This window comes from Mastacembelus armatus, chromosome 4 (assembly GCF_900324485.2).
Source record: "Mastacembelus armatus chromosome 4, fMasArm1.2, whole genome shotgun sequence".
Classification (NCBI taxonomy): Eukaryota; Metazoa; Chordata; class Actinopteri; order Synbranchiformes; family Mastacembelidae; genus Mastacembelus; species Mastacembelus armatus.
Genome location: NC_046636.1, coordinates 2,065,579 through 2,086,613, shown reverse-complemented (window position 1 = coordinate 2,086,613; position 21,035 = coordinate 2,065,579). Strand labels below are relative to the sequence as shown.

Genomic DNA, 21,035 nt, shown 5'->3' with positions numbered 1-21,035 from the left:
ACATCTATACTACCTTCAAAGACGCACGAGAAGAGCAGGCAGGGGAGGCGGAGAGGGGAATGCCCCGGTCTTCACAGCTCCCCCTGGATGTCACCTGGACAGGGGCTCTGGCGTGTTCACTACGATCAGAAACACACGTGTCAAACAAGGGCTATAACAGAAAACTAGCAAAGCACTCTTTTAACCTGCCGGCTCGGATCTTACATCACGTCTGAACCACACGACCAGGGATCGGTTCCCAGCATCTGGCTCTAATCAACGGATGTGGTTCAACTGGTCCCGGATCTGCCAAAATGGCTTAGATTCAACCCACTGCATGGCTTCATATCTAATAACACCCCCACCCCCCATGTAGCTACTCTTCATTTTCCCAAGATGCCCGTCTAATTTCTCATTGTATATAACTTCTTTTATTTATCAGACAGGGGTAGAGCCTGTTTTAATAGATGAAAGAACATACAAGAAGGAAAATGGACTTCAGATTGAAGATACTGTAACTTTATGTAGAAATTAATATTGTGTACCTGGACCTCCCTTTAAATGTCCCCATATACACCAACCTCTCTCTCGCCCTGTGCTGCACTTGCACTGGGTCGGACTTCTATGCAAAGGTCATGCTTTTGGCCTATAGCCATTGTGTATTAAACGATTTGACTCAAGTTGTTTTCTCTCTGTATCTATGCTGTCCAGTATTATTACTCTGCATTACAAATTCTGTGCAAGTTTCCATTTAATAAAGCTATTTCATGTACACCTGTCAGCACTGACCTTTTGAATTGAGAACGCTCCTTGTTAAACAAAGAAAGACCAGCAGAAGACAATGATCACAACACCTAAGCATGAAATGTACATCGAGGGGAGACACTGACTATGACACCGTTATCCTATTGCTTTGTTATCTCCCACAGGCCACCGGGAAATTTCCCATGCTCCCAAAAAAAAAACATTATCTCAGTATAATGAAAAATATGTGATTATCAGAATTATCTCACTGCTTTTCATTACACCACAGCAGGAAGCTTTCAGAAGATAAGCTCAGTCCACTGCCTGCTCAGCACCAAACAACTGACAGACACGTCAACAACCAGCAGCTTTACAGCCATAAATGAGCAACTGTTTGCCAACGGGTTTCACCAACTTAAAGGGAGATGATATGGAAACTTTCTATACAGCTCAGTTCTGTTGCCCCCAAGTGGGCAATAAATATATAAACCAGAAGATGCAGGTTTATCACAAAGTACAGCTGAGAGTCCATCAGTCATTCTCACGTTCAGTTACCTCAATAAAAAGTTTAAAAGGTTTTTGAATATTCATTAAGTAATTTTTCAAACAACCATACCGCTTAAATATAAATAAATATTTGGGCTTTTTCACTATTTTCTAAACAGTTTATAGAGTACATTAATAAAAAATTTTAAAATTCTTCAATAATCAAAATAAATATTTGCAGCCCAACTCAAAACCACTGTCTAACTCTCTGAGGCACAGGAGGAAAGGTCAGGATCATTAAAGTTATTCTCTGGGACCCAGAGGTGTCTTTACATAAATGTTATGAGCAATCCACCCTATGGTTTCCCTGATATTTAGCTAGACATTCAAAATGTCAACCTTAACATCTGGTGCCACAGAGACTTAAAAAAAAAAAAAAAAAAAAAAATCTAGATTTACCGTCTGCGGACTCAAGGCAATCCCTTCAACCACTGTTGACAATCTGGATCAAAGCAGTAAACCGAGCAACCACCTGACTCTGTCATACAGTCACGTGACTCAACATTAAGAAAACAAAAAATAAGCAACTAAAGATTAAGTCAAGCTTAGAGAGTAGGGTTTTGGTTGAAAACAGTAGAGGGGAAAATTGTGGAACAGGGACATATTACTGCGTTTAGATGCAAAAACATATTCCACAGTTTTTCTGTTCAACTGAAAAACAAACAGTAGGTGGAATTACCACTGGAAAACAAACTCCAGGAAAATTAATTGTTAATCCAACAACAACAAAAAGAGTCAATGGGATTCCTACCAACACATACCCTGAAACATTAAGGTAAAACACAGAGCTTTCAAACCACTAGATGGCAGTCTACTTACTTTGATCGAGAGTCCACAGTTTCAGTCTTTTTCAGCACAAACAGAATGAAAGGCTTCATGACCCATTTATGCAACTAAAAAAAGGAAAAAAGGTTAAACATGCTGCCCCTTCCACCTGGAATAAAACGATCTGACATTACCAGAACTGGTTACTCTGGTGACATTTAACAGAAAGTACAAAGGACCATGAATTAGCACAACTGGACACTATAAGCCACCGAAGTAAAATAAAGCAAAATAAAACACAGGGACATGGGACACTACAGCAGTTCAATACAGCAGTTCTAACAGTTCACCTTCACCTTACATCTACTGTACATCCCACCTGCATGCACGGCGACAGATGGCTGGACTGCAAGTGTCTGACAACCAATAGAAAAAGAAAAATGTTAAAATGGACAATCTTAAGTTGTTACGTTAGATTGAGAGACAAGCATTTTAGCTTTTTGTGCAGAATCGTGTTTCAATTAAATGCAATAAAATGTAATAAAACCATAACAGCTGAAGTACAGTGGCATCATGCTTTTTTGGGTTTGGGTTGTTTCAGCATAGGCTAATAGTTCATGCTTTTATTTGAATTAATTTTAATAAATTTATTTTCTACACAAAACTATAAAATCATATATCGCAAATCAATTCATTTGTAGATATGTATCAATATTTACTTATTTAACTAGTTTAGGCAGGACTACACCTATTGCTGATATTTGTGAAATGCTTAGTAAATAGATTACCTACATACATCCAATGTATATGACTTTTTGAAATAATTCAATAATTGTTTAAACTTAAGTTAAATACTGTAAAACGTTAGTTCAAACTTCATTTTAAAATCTAGTTTGCTGACAATTTGTTTTTGGAATCTTTTTATGGCTAAAAACAGTGGCAGCAGCATCTAACAGCTAGAGAATTTATGTTTTTTGGAGGAATGAGACTTGACATGTATTAAGTACACCTCAGAGATCAATGTGTTGACATGCAACTCAGAATGATAAAAGGATTATTCATCACCTGTTTTCAGTTATGATTAGTCAATCATTGACTTTACTGTAGTGCATGAGAAAAGAGACTTACAGATGGGTTCATTACAGCCTTTTGAAACTCTGAAACCTCTTTGGGGTCTGTCTGTTCCTCAGACTGTAGCACTGTAAAAAAAAAAAAAAAGGTGAACAGTTTGGAAATCAGACCATTTTGAGTGAGTGCATCCAACAATGAGGAGGATCAAAAACTCACCACAAAACTCCCTGGAAATCCTGAGGGCACATGTCAAAGAAGAGGCCACACAGGTAAGTGTCCAAAGCAGGAGCATGTGTTTGACTTGGTTTGCTCCATTTTATGCTACTTTCCACATGAACTCTACACTTTCCAGGATCTATTGTTCTGTTTCTCTGCATTTATCGGACAACCTCAGGTACTAGTTATGTTTTAGATTAAGAATCATAATCCAGAATGAGCTTTTAACATACTGTCTTGCAGGGGTCACAGAAATCCTTTAAACAGGTAATAGATGTCAGCTCAGGTGATCCCCACAAAAATGGAATTAAACCCCTCTCGTTCATTCGACAGGTTAGTTCTGTCTGTTGTTCTTCGTTTGTTTGTTTGTTCAGCCATATTAGATTCCAATCTGTGACTTTTTTTTATCCATTTATGTTATCAGTAATTTTAATACATTTATCCTTATTTTTTGTAGTCACTATGATGGTACATTAAATAATGTTTTTAAATCAATTTTACATCTCATCGCATTTATTTTGCTGATACTTCATTACTGTGCTAATGGTTTCTCAACTACTATACGCCTGTAAAAAGATTTCTTTTAAGTCAACAGGGCACTTTTTTGGTTAAACACTGTTGTATAAAGCTTCTCTTGCTTCTTGTCTATAATGTCCTAAACCTGGCCTGTTGCCTCAGGTCCTGGCTGTGTGTCTGTACCCTGAGCTGCTGAAAGAAGAAGGTCTTTCTCTGGACGTCAGACTGAGGACGCAGATGCTCCTGAAAGCCTGTGATGGAGGAAGTGTGGGTGAGGATTGTCAAAGGTCTTTTCTGTACAATACTTAAAACACAACAACCAGCATTTCAATTAACAGATGTACAGAAACAACATATCCCACGATTGGCCCATAGGTTCCTATACTGCCTCCTCTGGTCTGCCTCATGTCAGACAAAGCATTGCTGATTTCATTTCTAGACGAGATGCTGGAGTGTCTTCATGTGCTGAACACGTCTTTATTTCTACTGGTTCTCAAGTGGCATTGAAGGTAAAACATACTGTTATTAGTGTATCATCAGTATTTACTGTCCAGATAGTAATCACTGACTCAGACCTGAATTTTACCAACCACATAAAATCCATCACTAAATCTTCCTATTACCACCTGAAAAACATTGTTAGAATAAAAGGTTCTCTGTATAAACAAAATGCAGAAAAACTTGTTCATGCATTTATCTTCAGTAGGTTAGATTATTGTAATGGCTTGTTTACAGGTCTTAGCAAAAAGTCAATCAGGTAGCTGCAGCTAATCCAGAATGCTGCTGCCAGAGTCCTTACAAACACCAGGAAACACAGTTCTCACACCAGTTCTCAGATCACTACAATGGCTTCCCGTTAGTCAAAGGATAGATTTTAAAATCTTATTGCTAGTTTATAAAGTACTAAATGGCTGTGGACCAAAATATATTCAAGATACATTAGTTCCCTATGAGGTTTCCAGACCCCTCAGGTCATCTGGGACAGGTCTACTGTGTGTTCCCAGAACCAGAACCAAACAAAGTGAAGCTCCTCACTTGTGGAACAAACTTCCTGAACACCTGAGGTCTGCTCAAAATGTCAGGTCATTCAAATCAGGACTGAAAACACTGTTGTTTACTGCTGCCTTCAAATAATAGTTCATCCTTGTTTTCTTAATGTGCTTTTACATTTTATTTTAATTTACTTTATTTAATTTAAATTTATTTTATGTTAAATGTCTTTGTTTTTAAATGCTCTTTTCCATGCTTTTAATGTAATTATATGCCATGTAAAGCACTTTAAATTGCGTAGTGTATGAATGGTGCTATACAAATAAATTTGCCTTGCCTATTTATAGATAATATTAACAGGCATATGAATGTTAAAGAATAATTCTGATCATATATTCTTACTTTGGCAATCACTTCTAATTTCCCAGTTAGGGTAAAATTCTACTTACCTAGTTAATTGATGATCTAGGAACACTTGAAGATTAATGCAAAACTGGTGAGACAGGGAGACCTAGAACAGACAGGCCAAGAAGACAAAAATACTTTTAGTAAGCAGCTCAAAGGTGAACCAGAAACTCAATGTGTAAACTTTACAATAGATTGGAAATACTTTTATATTTTCTTTTATAAATAATCAAATCTGTCTAATTATGTAAGTTATTTATCTTGCCTCGTTTGATATATTTTAGTAAGATCGTTGAATTCCTAGATTTTATATTCTGCAAGATATTATTCCTGTGAAAACCACATATCTACCAGTTAACTCATCAAAAAAAAAAAAACTTTTTTTCAGCTTTCTGACAATGCATTTTGCTGCTCATCTTAATCTTATTTAGTTTATTTAAGATAAAATCTGATAAATTAAAATCACAGATTTTGGAAATATATGATTTTTAGTGCACAAAGGGCAATAAACGTAATTTAAAAAGTAACTAGTAACTAATGTTAGGCAATTGTAGTGGAGGAATAAGTAGAAAATTAATCTCTGTAATCTGGTCCAATCCAATCTAGTTTATTTATATAGCACTCAAAAACAACAAGATTGGTCAAAGTATAATGTGATCACGCTTTCAGGAGCCAGTCAAGATGAGCAGGAGCATTTTTGAACTAACTGCAAGAAAGAAGGCGAGGACTGGCTGATCCCAAAATAAAGTGCATTGGAATAATCCAACCGTGTAGTTATAAAAGCATGAATCAGCATTTCAAAGTGACACCTTGGAAGGACGAATTTCATTTTAGGTATCTATCTTAGTTGAGAAAAGCTTACCTTCATGACTACGCTGATCTGTTTATCAAGTTTAAAAATCATGATCCACTTCTTTGTGCCAAAGAACCTAAGTTCGCTGGGAAGTCACCGCAAGTGTTGGCTGGTCCAAATAACCTCTGTTTTAGGTTACTAAAATGAAAAAAATTCAAGTATATCCAAGCTTTAATCTCATCAATGCACTCCAACAGCTGTTTTACACAGTAAGCATTATTACGTTTGAGTGGCACATAAATTTGACAATCATCAGCATATAATGGAACAAGATGCCGTGATTACAAAGAATAGATCGAAGAGGAAACAAATGCCAAAAAAAAAAAAAAGGAGTGGCTTCAAGGGTCACCCTGAGGCACACCACATGTGAGGGGAGATGTAGAAAAGACAAGGTCACCAACATGGACACAAGAGCTTCTATTGGGTAACAAGAGTAGTAAGAGAGTAATGGAATAGACGTACAAAGCTGATTAACAGTCAGTAATTTCATTCACTCTGTCATGTGCAGGTGGTTGTGAAGCTGCTAGCCAGTGGGGAAGGGGAGGCTCAAACAGGTGTGTTGACCCCCATACCCTGCCCCCATACCTTGCCCACACTCATGGACATATATGGGGTGAAACTGGTGCCATACCAGCTGAAAGAGGAACTAGACTGGGCTGTCGACGTGCATGAGCTGCACCAAGTGTTGACCACAGCTAGGAGGCACTGTCAGCCCAGATCCATTTACATCAGCAACCCAGGAAACCCCACAGGTAAACAACACACAGCAGCTACACCAAAACCACCTGTTGAAACTTGCTGCTGGCATCACTGCTGACTGCTGCGGTTTGCCCTCACAGGTCATGTGCAAGACAGAAAATCAATAGAGGAAGTGATCCAGTTCGCAGCAGCTGAGGGACTCTTACTGTTGGTTGATGAGGTGATCGCAAACTGTAAGCTATAAGCTCAGACCGGGAGTTGGGTCTGTGAACAGCAGTATTTTGCTCACACTAAACTATCTTCCTGTCCTCTGCACTGCAGGTGTTCCAGGACTGCGTGTATGGACAGGATAGAGAATTCATTTCCTATAAGAAAGTCTTGTTTGAAATGGATAAACAGTACTCAGAGACAGTCCAGCTGATCTCTTTCCACTCCTTATCCAGCGCCTGCATAGGAGAGTGAGTTTCATTACCTTGACTGTATGAAGGGGTGGGCAGCTTTTGCAACAATCTGATTGGCCATCTGAAAAGTCTCTTAAAACACTGCTGTAAACTGCAAAACATTGCTTGCAACTGGTTTCACCAACATTGTTTTAATAAACAGTGCTGGAAGCAGGTGACTTATTACCAGATATCAAATTCAGATCATGCTCAAGGTCCATTGCCAAGTGAGATTCCTCAATGATAAACCCAACCAACAACTTGCCAGGTCACTCACATGGACTGTTAAACTCCAACATAACATTATATTCAGTCTCCTAGTTACGTCTGTGTCTGTGTGGCAGGTGTGGTCTGAGGGCAGGATACATGGAGACAGTCAACCTGGACCCAGAGGTGCTGCATTTTATTGATACTTTGCTGTGTACAGATATCAACACTCCAGTCACAGGACAGCTCGCTCTGGATGTTATGGTCAACCCCCCAAAACCTGGAGACCTTTCGTATGACACGTACACACAGGTCTGCACACAACCCTCATGCATCGAGACTCATCTTCCTGCCTCTTTGTTTAATAAGTTTTAAGATCTCTGTCCCTACAGAAGCTGATTTCCTGTGCCAAACCAACTCTGCTGCTCTTTCCACTTAAGGAGATTCTCCTCAGCCAGGCGACTCTGTCCCACAATGCTCAGCGGGCATGGGAGTTTCTAAATGGTCTGCCAGGGATGAGCTGCCAGCCAGCAATGGGAGGAATCTACCTATATCCCCGTCTGCATTTACCACCTGAGATTATAGAGCAGGCCAAGGTGAAGTGCTGATGTTACACAGTGTAGCTACAGGTCCGTATTTTAGCAAAGTTAACACAAACCACTAGGGGTGGGAATATTTAGCTATTCCACAATACCATTAAAAATAATACATCAATGCATCATTTCCATATTTGCCACCTTTTAAAACCACCGCCAGGGCCAGAAACTAACATTTCCAAAAGTACTTCTAGTTAAATATCGTCGACCTAATTTTAATCTAGTCAGACAAAGTATATGCCAATAGAAAGCAGAAAACCTCACGATTCAAACGGTATAAATCAATTTAGGATTGAATTATCACAGCTACAACAGTCCCTTAATGTTTAACAGGAGTACAAACACAGCAAGACGGCAATTCTTACATTTGCTGATGTGTACGGATCCACACCTGGACAGAAACGTCGAGTGTTGCACATCAATGTTTTCATAAAAGTCCGGTGAATAAAATGCCTCCATGTTTTCAGTCCAAAAGACGAAGTATTCTCAAGAAAAAGCCATAAAACCATCGTCTTCCACTTTGAGTCCTGTTAAAATGTTTTAGCTAGCGTTAACTTTGATAGTTTAGCTAGCGTTAACGTTAATAGTTTAGCTAGCGTTAACGTTAATAGTTTAGCTAGCGTTAAAGTTAATAGTTTAGCTAGCGTTAACGTTAATAGTTTAGCTAGCGTTAACGTTAATAGTTTAGCTAGCGTTAAAGTTAATAGTTTAGCTAGCGTTAACGTTAATAGTTTAGCTAGCGTTAACGTTAATATTTTAGCTAGCGTTAAAGTTAATAGTTTAGCTAGCTAATACCGTTTGTTCTCCGGTTGTTTTCGCCGTTTAATTACCACAAACAGTCGGTAGATTTACACTCTGCAGGCTCCCGCTTTGTTTCTGGTTCAGTTTCATAAAATCTAAAATGTCTCCAAACTGCATATTTTAACGAAACAGGTGTCGCTCGTGCACTTTCCGTTTGTTCCGCCCGCCATCTTTTCACATCGCTCACGCAGCTAAACGTACGAGCCTAAACGTCCGTTTAGCGCATGTGCTACAAGAACGCATGCACGTAGGCCGTTTGTAGTCCGGTAGTGGTAAAACATGTCTTATTAAATCAATATTAAAATCGATTATTAAGGTTTCCTCATCGATTCAGACTCGTTTTAAAGTGAACGCCTCACCTGTGATTCTGATTCAGTGTCTGATACCATTTGGATGTTCCCTGCCACATATGTTTGCATATTAATTCAAATATTAAAATATTAATACTGTGAGTATATATGTACTCTTGCCTTGGACATCTTTGATTTGAAGTGTTGAAATGTAGCCTGAACACTTATTATTTTACATTCTAGTCCATATACAATCTACAATTCAACTTCAGATTTTACTGACTTCCTTAATTTATCTTAGAAAACTTTCTCTTTGCTTTTACCGTCAGAGTCACAGTGTTTAGAAAGTTCTACAGTATTAAAAGAGGCACAGACGTCAGTATGACTCCAGCACAGTTCAAATGTGTGGTGGGGTGAGAATATACACTATGAGAGGTGACCTAACAGAGATAATAAATCACTGCACCAGGTTGGCAAACTGTTACTTCATGCCAACATGAAGCAATATTCAAGTACACAGTACAAGAAATTAACTTCTACAGAAACAACTACAGGAGCTCTGATAAAACTACAAAATAAAATACTTGTAAAGTTCATCTGTCAGGTCCATCAACACACCTCTCTGCTTTTAGATACAGAAGGTGGAGGCAGATGTTCTGTACTGTCAGAGGTTACTGGAAGAGGAGGGGGTACTGGTAGGAGCAGGGGGTCAGACTGGTGGAACGACAGGCAGCCACCACCTTAGGTAAGAGTCATGAAGTCAGTCACATTAGTCGGGTAATGTGTGATGCATTTTCTCAAAAAGCGACGGTGTTCTCTCTCAGGTTATGTGTCCTCGTCCCCCCTCACACCCTGGAGGAGGTCCTGGCTCGCCTCGGTTCTTTCCACCTTCGGCTTGTGGACACATTTCCTCTCTGACAGAGGTGTGAAGGACAGAGAAATGCAGTAAAATGCTGTGACCCAGCATGTCTTCCCCCATAAAGACCAACATGTCTCCAAGTCTGGTGTCAGTTTTAGAAAGTCAAAAGGGAAGCACGTTTCAAGGAACAAACATTTTGGTTCATTTGGATCCTAAAGTTTAAGTGACATTATTTACCATTTGCATAAATATTTAGAGGAATTCTTTCACAGTGAGATGGTCACTCAGACAACACACATATTAGAATATTAGACTAATATTATATCATATTAGAATAAAAGATGAAATGAAAAGTCTGTTCTTTGGCTCCTGGGCCTGTCTGATCTAATACTCTCATATTACATCAATGCAAACTGTGAATGTAAATAATAAATAACACGATGTCAGCCCAAAGTATGTTAATACTTCAAACAGCTGAGAGCTGCAGACCTACTGTGATAATCACAGGCTCACTGATGAGCAGGGATAACACTGACAGCAGTACTGTTACTCTGTTAAACTACATTTCTGTAGCATAAACCACAAACATGCACTTAAACAGTGAGTTTCAATTCAACAACCCTGCAATCAAACACTAAACACTGTAAAAGGCAGCAGACTGCTGACAGAGGAGCTTACCATGCTGCTGCTGCTGGTTCAAAATGTTTGATTTCATTTTCTGGCTACACACTTTGACCCACAGGTGAACTTCTGGCAAATCAACTTTCAGATGCTTTTGCGCCACCTACTGGACTGGAGTGTGGAACCCAAAACTACCTTCATACCACAGGTGGCCTTACTAATTTAAAGGTAAAAGCAGCCTAATGGAGGCTGTTCCTGTGGGCTGGAGGTGCTGAGATGTGCCAAAATAAAATCAAACTACAAAAATTAAGATAAATTATTATGGCCAGTATTAGCAAGTTATTAGTGTTAGGAGTATGGGCCCTTGAGGTGTTAAAGTGTGGGTGCATGCCCCAGCACCCCTGTCTGATTTTTTCATTTAAGTTCAGTGAGTCCAGCTCAGTTTCTCTTTCTCCGCTGCCACAGCCCTGGAGTAGGATATAGGTATAAAGCAGCAAACAATGCAAGTGCTCAAGCCCTGTTTCATTTAATTATTAACTACAGTACTGGTGTGCTGCCACTGAGTAACTCTATATACAGTATACAGCTCTTACTGTCCCGCCCACACTTTACTGCACTGCCGTACGCAGCATTAAAAGTCTGCATGCACAGGTTTGGGTAAAGACACAGTGGCAGGGGAGCAGACCGGGACACAGACATGGGCTCTGTGCTGAAAGTGAACCCCAGGGTGCGCGGCATCAGAGCCCCGACGGGCCTGCAGAGCCTGGCGGCGCACCTCACGAAGCAGCTCACACAGGTGAGTCACAGGTGAAGAGTAATGTACCTGCACTAATCTCAGTGCTGTCTCAACTAATAGCAGTGCAAATAGAAGAGAACAGTATTTACAGTAAGTTCACCTTTACCTCAGTACAAGTAACAAGACTGCAACAGAAACACTACTACGATCATTTTCATCTTAATGCATCTTAATAAAAGTCAGAAGAAAGTCAAATTTCAAATGCACTTCTGCATTACGTCTGTTATCAGTGATGCTTTTTAATGTTGCAGCAGGTGGTGCAGTTAATTTTAAACTTGTGAGGTTTAGTCTTTAACCTTAATGGAAGTGGAGCAGAGGTATAAAACAGCAATACAAGGCACCTGTATAGTACATTATATACAGAAACAAAGGGCTTCACATAAAGAAAGAAAAGCAGCAGAGAAACATTAAAAAATCAAATAGGAACATTTTTTAAATGAAACCAAATGTCAAAATGGTTTGTGAACAAAACAAACAAACAAAACCCATTAAGACTCAATACAAGTAACTTTTGATTGACTACATTTGTTTGCTTTCCACCACTGGTATGTAGTTACTGCAAAATTGAAGATTTTCTCCAAGTTTGGTTAAAACAAAAACAACAACCAGGCTACTGTCAAACAGGGTAGAACTGAAAAAGCTGAAAATGAAATACTGACGGATTGATCTTGACCATCAGGGGTGCAAACCGCTCTGAGCTTCTATCTAGCTGCTATCTAAACCCAGATTGTCTTCTTCTCAGGGGGTGGACAAACCCTTTAAGACTGTGACTGATGTCAGCTCAGGTGACCCCCACAGGGCAGGGATAGCCCCCATCTCATTTGTTCGCCAGGTGGGTGTTTTTTGATTCCATCTGTGTGTGTTTCTGCTCTGCTGTCTGACCGAGCCTGTGTGCACTCCGTTCTTTAGGTCTTGGCAGTGTGTCTGTACCCTGAGCTCCTCAAAAACAACAGCCTTCCTCTGGATGTCAGGCAGAGAGCGCAGAGGCTTCTGGGGGCCTGTGCCGGAGGGAGCGTGGGTGAGAATGATAGAATAATATTTTTTCATTTGTACAGTTTTAAAAACTCTTGGCCCCAAATAAATCACAGACCTCTGATGTTTCATGTCTGTCAATGACAGGATCATACTCTGTATCCTGCTACGGTTTACCACATGTTCAGAAAAGCGTTGCTGAGTTCATAACAAGGCGAGATGATGGAGTGAGTTCACATCCAGAAGACATCATCTTCTTTAACGGTTCCCAGAAGGCTGTGTCGGTATGAATACAGATAGATACCTTCATACTCAGCTTGGTTGAAGCAGTTTTTATCCTCACTGCATAAAATACTTCAATAGAGAATAAAAGCAAACATTTCTGTGTATTTTCTTATTTCTTTAAGCTGATTTTGTACCTGATGGCCTGCAGGGAGGGGGAGACTCAGACAGGTGTGTTGACCCCCATCCCCTGCCCCCACAATCTGCCCTCACTGATGGACGAGGTCGGGGTGAAGCTGCTGCCGTACCAGCTGACAGAGGAACGAGGCTGGGCTGTCGACCTGCACGAGCTGCAGCGAGCCTTGAACGCTGCCAGGGGGCACTGTAATCCCAGGGCCATTTACATCAGCAACCCAGGAAACCCCACAGGTCAACGGCTCACAGTACACCTTTCATTTAAAGACTATTTTAATCTCTGATTCTAACTGCTACTTGTCCTCTAAGGTCACGTGCAAGACAGAGAAACTATAGAGAAAGTGATTGAATTTGCTGCAGCCGAGGGCCTCATCCTGTTGGCTGAAGAGGTGAGTGATGGAAAAAGCATCAAAAAAGCTTTTGTTTTCATCAGTTTTTCAGGCTCAGACAAACTCCCTTGTTTATGTGTTGTAGGTCTACCAGGACAGTGTGTACGGGCAGGACAAAGAGTTTGTTTCCTATAAGAAAGTTCTTTTTGAGATGGGGCAGAAGTTCTCAGAGACAGTGGAGTTGATCTCCTTCCACTCGATATCCACAGCCTGCATGGGAGAGTGAGCATCACATCTATGATTCGCTTACACTGAGGACGCTGCTCATGGCTGACAATAAAAACAGTGTTCTCTCTTTAATCATGGCAGGTTTTTAGATTCCTTCGTCTTGTCAGGACCAAGAGCATCACTAACACAAAAGAAAAGTGGTGAATAAATCTTAGTTAGCAACCTTAGCTCTGCTTGAACCAGAAAAACAGAACGTTAGAGCTTATACATGGATGTGAACAGACAGATTTGCTGTAGATGGTGTGAAGGTTAAGGAAATGCTTTGTTCTTGTTAATTACTGGAAAGGTGAGATAATGAGACAATGCACGTTTACTCTTTAAATGTAGTTGTCGACCAAACCACCCTGAACACATCCCTACGACTTCTGTGATGGAAAATAAAGCTGGTGAATCATTCACCCAGCGGTTAGGTTTCCTCCAAAACAGGTTATGCACAGAGTTTAAATGTGCCTAAAGGACGGTCTAATAAAAGCTGAACAGTGAGATTCAATTTGTGGTGGTGAACACGATTGTTCTCTGTGGAAAAACTTCAGATTTCAGATTTAAACACATCCAGAGCAGGCTCAGTCTGAATGCACTGTGTTCACCTTGTGTTTAGGTGCGGTCTGAGAGGAGCCTATGTGGAGGTAATTAACATGGACCCAGCAGTGAAATTACATATAGGAAATATGCAGGGCCCTTTCAGCCCTCCAGTTTTACCACAGCTCGCTCTGGACATCATGGTCAATCCCCCGACACCTGGGGATCCGTCATATAAAACATATGCACAGGTAAAACATTATCTACACAGTAAATATGTGTGTTTGTTAAGCAGGATGTCTGAAAAATGATTAAACTGCATGTTTTTAATGGAGGAATCTACATGTTGGAAACAGTAATGTTGCTATTCTCTGTCCAGTTAAAGATGTTAAAGCTGCATTTATTGACTTATTTATTGTCTATATCTGTTCTTCTTTCTCCATCATAGGAGATTCTTAAGATTCAGACAGTGCTCTCCCAGAATGCTCAGCGGGCCTGTGAGTTCTTGAACGGTTTACCAGGGGTGAGCTGCCAGCCAGCCATGGCAGGAGTCTTTCTTTACCCCCGTGTGCATTTCCCACCTCGGATGACAGAGGAGGCCGAGGTCTGAATGCACAGACAATTTCACAACGACCTAAAATAAAAATATTATCTAAAATAATCACACACGTAAAAGAATCACTGACTCAGAACAAGGTGAAACCAAGACGTGCAAACTTATTGCTTCATTGCTGTGCTCATTGATTTCAGATGTCCGGAGTGGCGGCCGATGTGTTTTACTGTCAGACGTTCCTGGAAGAAGAGGGTGTCTGTTTGGGTGCAGGCTGTGAGAACGGGCAGGACGGTCAGAGCTGCCACATCAGGTGAGAAACAATCTACTTTTGTCTGTGTGTTGTTTGACCTTTAGATCTGTTTAGAGCACATGTTTGGAAGTTGGAGACCAGGACACGTTTTGAAAAGAAAGAACACAAAAAGAAAATACATGGACATTTTGGACATCGTGGACACTTGGTGAACACATTTTGAAATGTTGACGTGAAGACGAAGTGTTAGAGAGGGTTTATCACTCAGAATTCACATTTCATCTTTTTACCTCCATCACATAAAAATGTACATGCAGTTTATTTTTAGGCTCTCATAATGAGGAAATGGTTGTGAAGCAACCTGTGATCACAAATGAAGGTTTTATCTCACTCACTGTTTTCACAAACCAGTGTTTGTGTTTGTGTAAAAGGATTCTGCTGTAGTCCTGTCATGGTGTGACCCCTGCTGAACATTAATTAACACATCACACACAAGACTTCAGCCAATCAGCCAATGTCTGTCTGCGGCACCACTGTCAGTGTGTGTGAGTTAATCTTGAGTTTTGTGTTTCTGGTCCATGTCAGGTTGTGTGTTTTGGCTCCTCCTACCACTCTGGAGGAGGTCCTGGCACGGCTTCAGTCTTTCCACCTGCGCCTGCTGGACAGATTTCCATGACACAAATGTCAAGGACACAGACTTTGGAAACCAAAGCACGGTTAAAGTGTTTGTCTCCTCTCTGACTAACATTTACACTGAAAACACCAAAATACACTTCAGTTAAAACAGAATCTAATTGTTTTCTTCTTTTATATAGCACCTATAAATGAATGGTCAGGGGTCACCAAAGTGCTTCACAAACCCCCACAATTAAAAACATAACATTAAGTTCCTTAAATAAGAAACAATCAAACCTTTGTCAACACAATGTGTCCATACAGAATCTCATTTTAATATATAGTGAAGATGTGCGTCGTCTACTTATCCTCGTTGTTTGGCTTTTAATGAAGTGTCTGCTCAGAGTTTGATTTCTGCAGTCATCCTCGCCTTAGTACAGAAACAGGATGAACTGAAAAGACATACAATAAATACATTTTTAATGAACCAAAGGATAAAGGTGCTACATCGTGGGTTTTCAATAAAATAGTCTCTTAAACCCACTTGATTCAAGATTTAAACAGACTGGGTCATTCAGCAGGACAAAGTCAAAAGCTAAAGACGTGTTTAAAGCTGCATGTCCTTAAATAAAAGAAATGATAGAAAACAGACTTTTATTTTGTGTCAATGTTCATTTTAAAGGTGGTTCATTATGATGCATCGAATATTTTACATTATTGTGACTGAATAAAAATAGTAGATACTGTACCCGTGTGATATTGTGTCATTGCAAATGTCTATTGAAACAGTTAAAGTGCAGAAAGTGTAAAAGTGTAAAGTTTCTATATTGATGGGGATAATTTAAATATGAACTAACCCCATAAAGTTTTGTACAGTCAAATATTTTAATAATATTTCTCTACATGAGCTGAATCGCGCTCCTGGTTCTGCATGAGCTGTGCAACAGATGCAGCAAGAAACGTATATTCCCAGGCACAAAGATTAGGTTGTGTGTGTTTGTGTGTGTGAAGGCTCTGACTATTAGGAGTATAAAAGCCATGAAACGCTCTCAGACAGTCCAGTCTGAGGAGACATGATGAAAGTGGCCCTTGTCCTGCTGTTTGCTGCCCACGGTGAGTCTCTGCCTCTGGTACACTAAAGGATTAGTCTGGATTTTTCAACTCACCCCCTGAAAACCACATTAATGCGACGTGATAGTTCATGTGTCTGTATTTTCTGACCTCTCTCTGACTTTCAGCTCATAAATACATTATTTTAAAAAATCAGTCATTTCGACAAGCAGCTGCTCTTTTATCAAACAGAAGGAAACAATGTGTTTTTGGGGACTATTTTTAGTGGCGGATGAATCCATATTTGGCCTCCAGTGAGCAGTGGTAGCGGGACAGTGTGTGTGGGACTGAGTCAGAATAAACTATAGTCTGTGTTCATGCTGATGGAGGAACAAGTCACAACAGTGTGACTCAGTGATTGAATAGTTTTGTAAAAACAACAGAGCTCTGTGGCACAGACAGAGGTTTGATATACAGACACTAGTTAGTAGAAGACATTTGTTGTTGGTTTTGGTTTTTTGTTCATGGGATTTGTTGACGGTAAGGACATATAGTAATATACAAGAATATATTTAAAGCACTTACTGCAACACTGGGTGATATAAGTGATACAACATATGTGCCAAATCTTAGGACACAAATGAAGCATGTAAGTAACTTTTAAGTCAAGTCGGAGCAGCCCTGTCTCCAGGGTCAGAGTGTGACCATGTTACAGTTCATAATTTAAGGGAATCCTCCCCTTCTGTTTTCAGCCTACGGGTGTGGCACCCCCACCTACGAGCCCTCTGTGAGCCGTGTTGTGAACGGGGAGGATGCCCGACCCTACAGCTGGCCTTGGCAGGTGATCTGAAAATAATCTGCATGAGATCATGAAGATGATGTTATCCATGTCTTCTATTTCAAATATTAAAAACACTTCAGCAACAGCCTCAATACTGCATCTGTACTGTGATCAGTGCTTATTTTGTATCAGACAAAAAATTAGGAAATGCACAAAAACCCCTCTTTTCTATTTTTATTATATTGCCTATATAAGTTTGTGTCAGTGCCCTTATTTGACTTGTTGATGGTAGTCTTACTTTTCAGTATGATCACAATAATAGAACAATTTATCAAGCAGTCTGAATGACCTTGTGCACAGCGTGTTAGTTGAGTATTAGTGATGTGTGACTCTGTCGGGGTTTCACAGATCTCCCTGCAGTATCTCAGCGGCTCCACGTACCGACACACCTGTGGAGGAACTCTGCTCGCTCCCAACTGGGTCCTGACTGCTGGACACTGCATCGGGTCAGTCACAGATTACTGTTATGCTTTGCTTGTTTTATCTAGTGAGATGAGGTTTGAACATAAAGAGTGTGTGTTTACACGTATCAGGCCTCGTACCTATCGCGTGGTGCTGGGGGAGTACGACCTCACCAAGGACGAGGGATATGAGCAGATCAGAGCCGTGGAGGAGATCATAGTTCATCCTCTGTGGGATGATGCCTGCTTGTCTTGTGGGTAAGGACTCCTGCACAGTGACAGTAAATCATACAGGTGCTTTCAACTTATCTTTTTTTGAAATTTAAAGAAATTTGCAAATAATTTCCAAATCTACAAAATGCACACGAACGTACAATAAACTGAATCTGTTACATTTGACTAATCTGTAGGGGGGAAAAAACTTCTTTCACCCCAAATGTGTATTTCAAGGATAACATTTTCAAAATGATTATGAGATTTTCCTTAAATCTTCCACTGCTCTCATGAGTTTCCTTATATACTCAACAGTAACGACATTGCTCTGATCAAACTGGCTGCCCCTGCTGCTCTGAACGATAAGGTGCAGCCATCCTGTGTCCCAGAGAGCGGAGAGATCGTCCCTCATGATGACCCCTGCTACATCACCGGCTGGGGAAGACTCTACAGTAAATATCTGCAATTTTACCTCACAGATTCTGATCCATAATAATACTGGACAGGCTGCACTTATCCAATGAAAACATGTTGCTGAACAGAAGAGCAATGAAGAAATATCATGGTTTAATCTTAGCACCTTTCATTTTTATTGGAAAGTGAAATAGAAATGTAGAGTATCAGATCTGAAATGAGGCCAACAGCCTAATAACACTAACAAACAGTGGCTTGCTCTAATTCCGCAAAGCAGCAGAAAACAGAACAAAAACAGAATTTTCCTCTTCACTTCTCAATATAGCTTTATTCTAATGTAGAGTACATTTTTCATATTTAATCTGATGTTTCTAAGCTACCAAATGTTTTTTTTTCTTTACTCCTGTGTTAAGTTGTTCTACATACAGTATATGATCATGAACCCTGGGTTGGGTTTTCCCATGACTACAATCTATGTGTTTGTTTATATGTAATAGCTTTTTGGTCATATTTGGATTTTTTGCTCTGGACTTTTAATTGGTACTTTACGACTGTCCCATAGGTGGTGGTCCGATCGCCTCTAAGCTCCAGCAGGCTCTCCTTCCTGTGGTTGGTCACAGCATCTGCAGCAGCAGCGACTGGTGGGGAAACAGCGTGAGAACCACCATGGTCTGCGCCGGCGGTGACATCCGCTCTGGCTGCCATGTATGCACCACTTCCTTAATCTGGTCATATAGAACCATGAATAACGGTGGCTAATATTGTGACAGCTGTGGGTCTGATGGCAGCAGGGACAGAGGACCTGCTGTAGGTCCTGGACACACTGCAGGTGTAGCAGCCTGTCACTGAAGGTGCTGCTCAGACTGCTCAGGGGTGGGAGGTGCTGTTCATGTTGGCTGACAGTTTGATGCTGGTCCTCTTATCCCCAACCATCTCCACTGAGCCCAGAGAGCAGACCAGAACACAGCTAGTCTTCATCAGTTTGTGTCGTTTGTTTCCGTCTGTGATACCAATGCCCCAACAAGTTATTGGTCTTATTGTTCTGGAGGCACCACTGAGTCCTGGATCTGTGTTCATCATCATTCAACATCACGTATCTACAGGTACTCGTCTTCACTTGTCTGTGTGTGTCTGTCCTCAGGGGGATTCAGGTGGTCCACTGAACTGCAGGGACAGCAATGGCAGATGGTACGTGCAGGGTGTGACCAGCTTTGTTTCTTCTCGAGGATGCAACACCCTCAAGAAGCCCACGGTGTTCACCCGTACCTCTTCTTTCACAGATTGGATCAGTCGTGTAAGTTACATTCAGAGAAAAAGCACATGAAGCCCGTGTTTCTGTTGCTGTGCTTTAAATGCTCTAAATCTGCTAATTCAACTGGAAGCAAGTTAAACGTGTTTTTATCGTTTTAACTTTCAGACTATGCTGCAGTACTGAGGGCCTGGAGCTCGTTGGTTGTCAATAAACCAGTTTCATCCTCAACAGAATGTCTCAGTTTCTCTTTTTCAATGTGCAAGCAGTGTAAAGGACAGAGGTAATGATTGTAAATCAGGAACACTTGAGAAAACAGTAACTATAAACACACTGAAAATGCATTTTGCTGTTTTTGTTTTTATGTTATTGCTGCAGTTTGATTTCTATGCAGAACTTCCAGGTAGTATAAAATATACGTGGGTCTCAAGCTCTGTGTGTTTTTTATACCACCACAGGGGGTCAGTGTTAGGTGTTGCAGGCTACATGCAGGTTGTGTGTAGGCGGCCTGTTGCTGATGAGAGGTGGAGGCAGCATAAGCATGGATGTGTCATGAACATACAGAAATAATCAGTGAGAGCATCAAGTGAAGCTGCACTCAACTGAAATGAATATTGAGCTGAATTAAATATGTAGCATAAGGAGGGAACCTCAATCAGGGAAATGCTGGAAGTTCAGGCACCACCTGGTGTTCTGGGGCTGCACACAAATACACAAGGTGGCATATGTGATATATTACTCAAAAAGAAAAACATGAAAAACAGCATGGGAGCTGACTTTGTTTCCATCCTGGCAAGTCTCCTGCAGCCTTTTCCCACCTGAAATTCAGCCCAGAGTGAATAAGTGAGCTTCAGATCACAGGCCATTGGTTGGACGGTCATTACTGAATGATGCATTAAATCCTGGACTGTAAATACTGTGGTAACTGCTGTGCAGGGCTCAGCTTCCTGCGCAGGAACTGGCAGACATCTTTCTTTTTCCTCCCTTTTTTTTTTTTGCTTCACTTCTCTTGTTATCACTATATCTTTTCACAATGAGTGTAGTTCAGTTTTTCACATGCTATGTAATTATTCCACCTCAGCTGCTCCAGAGCGAGAAGGTTCATTCCTCAAAAGCAAAACACCACAGTCCTCCCCCAGCCTCAGCACTCAGCTCAGGGGGCTCCACTGCAGAAAGTGGAGGAAAACCACAGCCTCATTTCCACAGCTCCACAGAAACACAGGGTCAGCAGGAAATACTCATAATGTTCAGCCTTACACAGAACTCATGGGAGGAGGGCCCGTAAACATACGATAACCTGATGCCTTTAATATGCTGCTGTGAAATAAACAGCTTAGCAGGATCCTCACTATTTGACTTCACAGCATTTACAGATACATCCTTAACATATGCACACCACACATCATCTTTGGAAAACTGTATTATATTGATCCAGATAGAAAAAGCCTGAAAAGTGCTGCTGACAAAACTTGTATTTTGCTGTTGGTTATGAGGAGCGTAGGATAGCATTGCTCTGTCCATTTAAAAATA

The 21,035-nt window shown here is 40.6% G+C and overlaps 3 protein-coding genes across 7 annotated transcripts; all 3 read left to right on the top strand.

Moving 5' to 3' along the window:
- Positions 1-3,173: 3,173 nt before the first annotated feature.
- Positions 3,174-10,845, top strand: LOC113139659 (alanine aminotransferase 2-like). Of its 5 annotated transcripts, XM_026323001.1 has the most exons (12): positions 3,175-3,374; positions 3,565-3,654; positions 4,000-4,108; positions 4,213-4,346; positions 6,594-6,837; positions 6,925-7,004; positions 7,106-7,242; positions 7,569-7,743; positions 7,824-8,027; positions 9,751-9,863; positions 9,943-10,041; positions 10,720-10,845. In XM_026323001.1, exons 1-11 carry the CDS (start codon positions 3,300-3,302, stop codon positions 10,034-10,036), a joined length of 1,455 nt encoding a protein of 484 aa, XP_026178786.1. In that variant the 5' UTR covers positions 3,175-3,299; the 3' UTR covers positions 10,037-10,041; positions 10,720-10,845. The 5 variants fall into 5 exon arrangements, with proteins under 5 accessions (XP_026178787.1, XP_026178786.1, XP_026178785.1 ...); XM_026323002.1 differs by lacking the exon at positions 10,720-10,845 and having other exon boundaries at positions 3,174-3,374; positions 9,757-9,863; positions 9,943-10,421; XM_026323000.1 differs by lacking the exon at positions 10,720-10,845 and having other exon boundaries at positions 9,943-10,421.
- A 417-nt stretch (positions 10,846-11,262) lies between these two features.
- On the top strand, positions 11,263-16,083 carry LOC113139660 (alanine aminotransferase 2-like). Its single transcript, XM_026323005.1, has 11 exons — positions 11,263-11,394; positions 12,137-12,226; positions 12,304-12,412; positions 12,514-12,650; positions 12,774-13,017; positions 13,093-13,172; positions 13,258-13,394; positions 13,999-14,170; positions 14,368-14,523; positions 14,670-14,782; positions 15,308-16,083. The coding sequence occupies exons 1-11, from the start codon at positions 11,296-11,298 to the stop codon at positions 15,396-15,398; spliced, it is 1,428 nt and encodes a 475-aa protein (XP_026178790.1). The 5' UTR covers positions 11,263-11,295; the 3' UTR covers positions 15,399-16,083.
- A 300-nt stretch (positions 16,084-16,383) lies between these two features.
- LOC113139662 (proproteinase E-like) lies at positions 16,384-19,736 on the top strand. The gene is made up of 8 exons (XM_026323009.1): positions 16,384-16,450; positions 17,140-17,228; positions 17,577-17,674; positions 17,762-17,887; positions 18,158-18,294; positions 18,819-18,961; positions 19,398-19,550; positions 19,674-19,736. The coding sequence occupies exons 1-8, from the start codon at positions 16,411-16,413 to the stop codon at positions 19,689-19,691; spliced, it is 804 nt and encodes a 267-aa protein (XP_026178794.1). The 5' UTR covers positions 16,384-16,410; the 3' UTR covers positions 19,692-19,736.
- The last annotated feature ends 1,299 nt before the right edge of the window (positions 19,737-21,035 follow it).

What these genes read in the sequence shown, in the direction of transcription:
- LOC113139660 (XM_026323005.1), top strand. Translation starts at nt 11,296, where the DNA reads ATGGGCTCTGTGCTGAAAGTGAACCCCAGGGTGCGCGGCATCAGAGCC. An exon ending in CTGTGCCGGAGGGAGCGTGG is followed by an intron (nt 12,413 to 12,513) that starts GTGAGAATGATA and finishes TGTCAATGACAG; the next exon opens with GATCATACTCTGTATCCTGC. An exon ending in TCATCCTGTTGGCTGAAGAG is followed by an intron (nt 13,173 to 13,257) that starts GTGAGTGATGGA and finishes TATGTGTTGTAG; the next exon opens with GTCTACCAGGACAGTGTGTA.
- LOC113139662 (XM_026323009.1), top strand. Translation starts at nt 16,411, where the DNA reads ATGATGAAAGTGGCCCTTGTCCTGCTGTTTGCTGCCCACG. An exon ending in ACTGCTGGACACTGCATCGG is followed by an intron (nt 17,675 to 17,761) that starts GTCAGTCACAGA and finishes TACACGTATCAG; the next exon opens with GCCTCGTACCTATCGCGTGG. An exon ending in GATGCCTGCTTGTCTTGTGG is followed by an intron (nt 17,888 to 18,157) that starts GTAAGGACTCCT and finishes TATACTCAACAG; the next exon opens with TAACGACATTGCTCTGATCA.
- LOC113139659 (XM_026323001.1), top strand. Translation starts at nt 3,300, where the DNA reads ATGAGGAGGATCAAAAACTCACCACAAAACTCCCTGGAAATCCTGAGG. An exon ending in TCAAAGAAGAGGCCACACAG is followed by an intron (nt 3,375 to 3,564) that starts GTAAGTGTCCAA and finishes ACTGTCTTGCAG; the next exon opens with GGGTCACAGAAATCCTTTAA. An exon ending in TCTTACTGTTGGTTGATGAG is followed by an intron (nt 7,005 to 7,105) that starts GTGATCGCAAAC and finishes TCTGCACTGCAG; the next exon opens with GTGTTCCAGGACTGCGTGTA.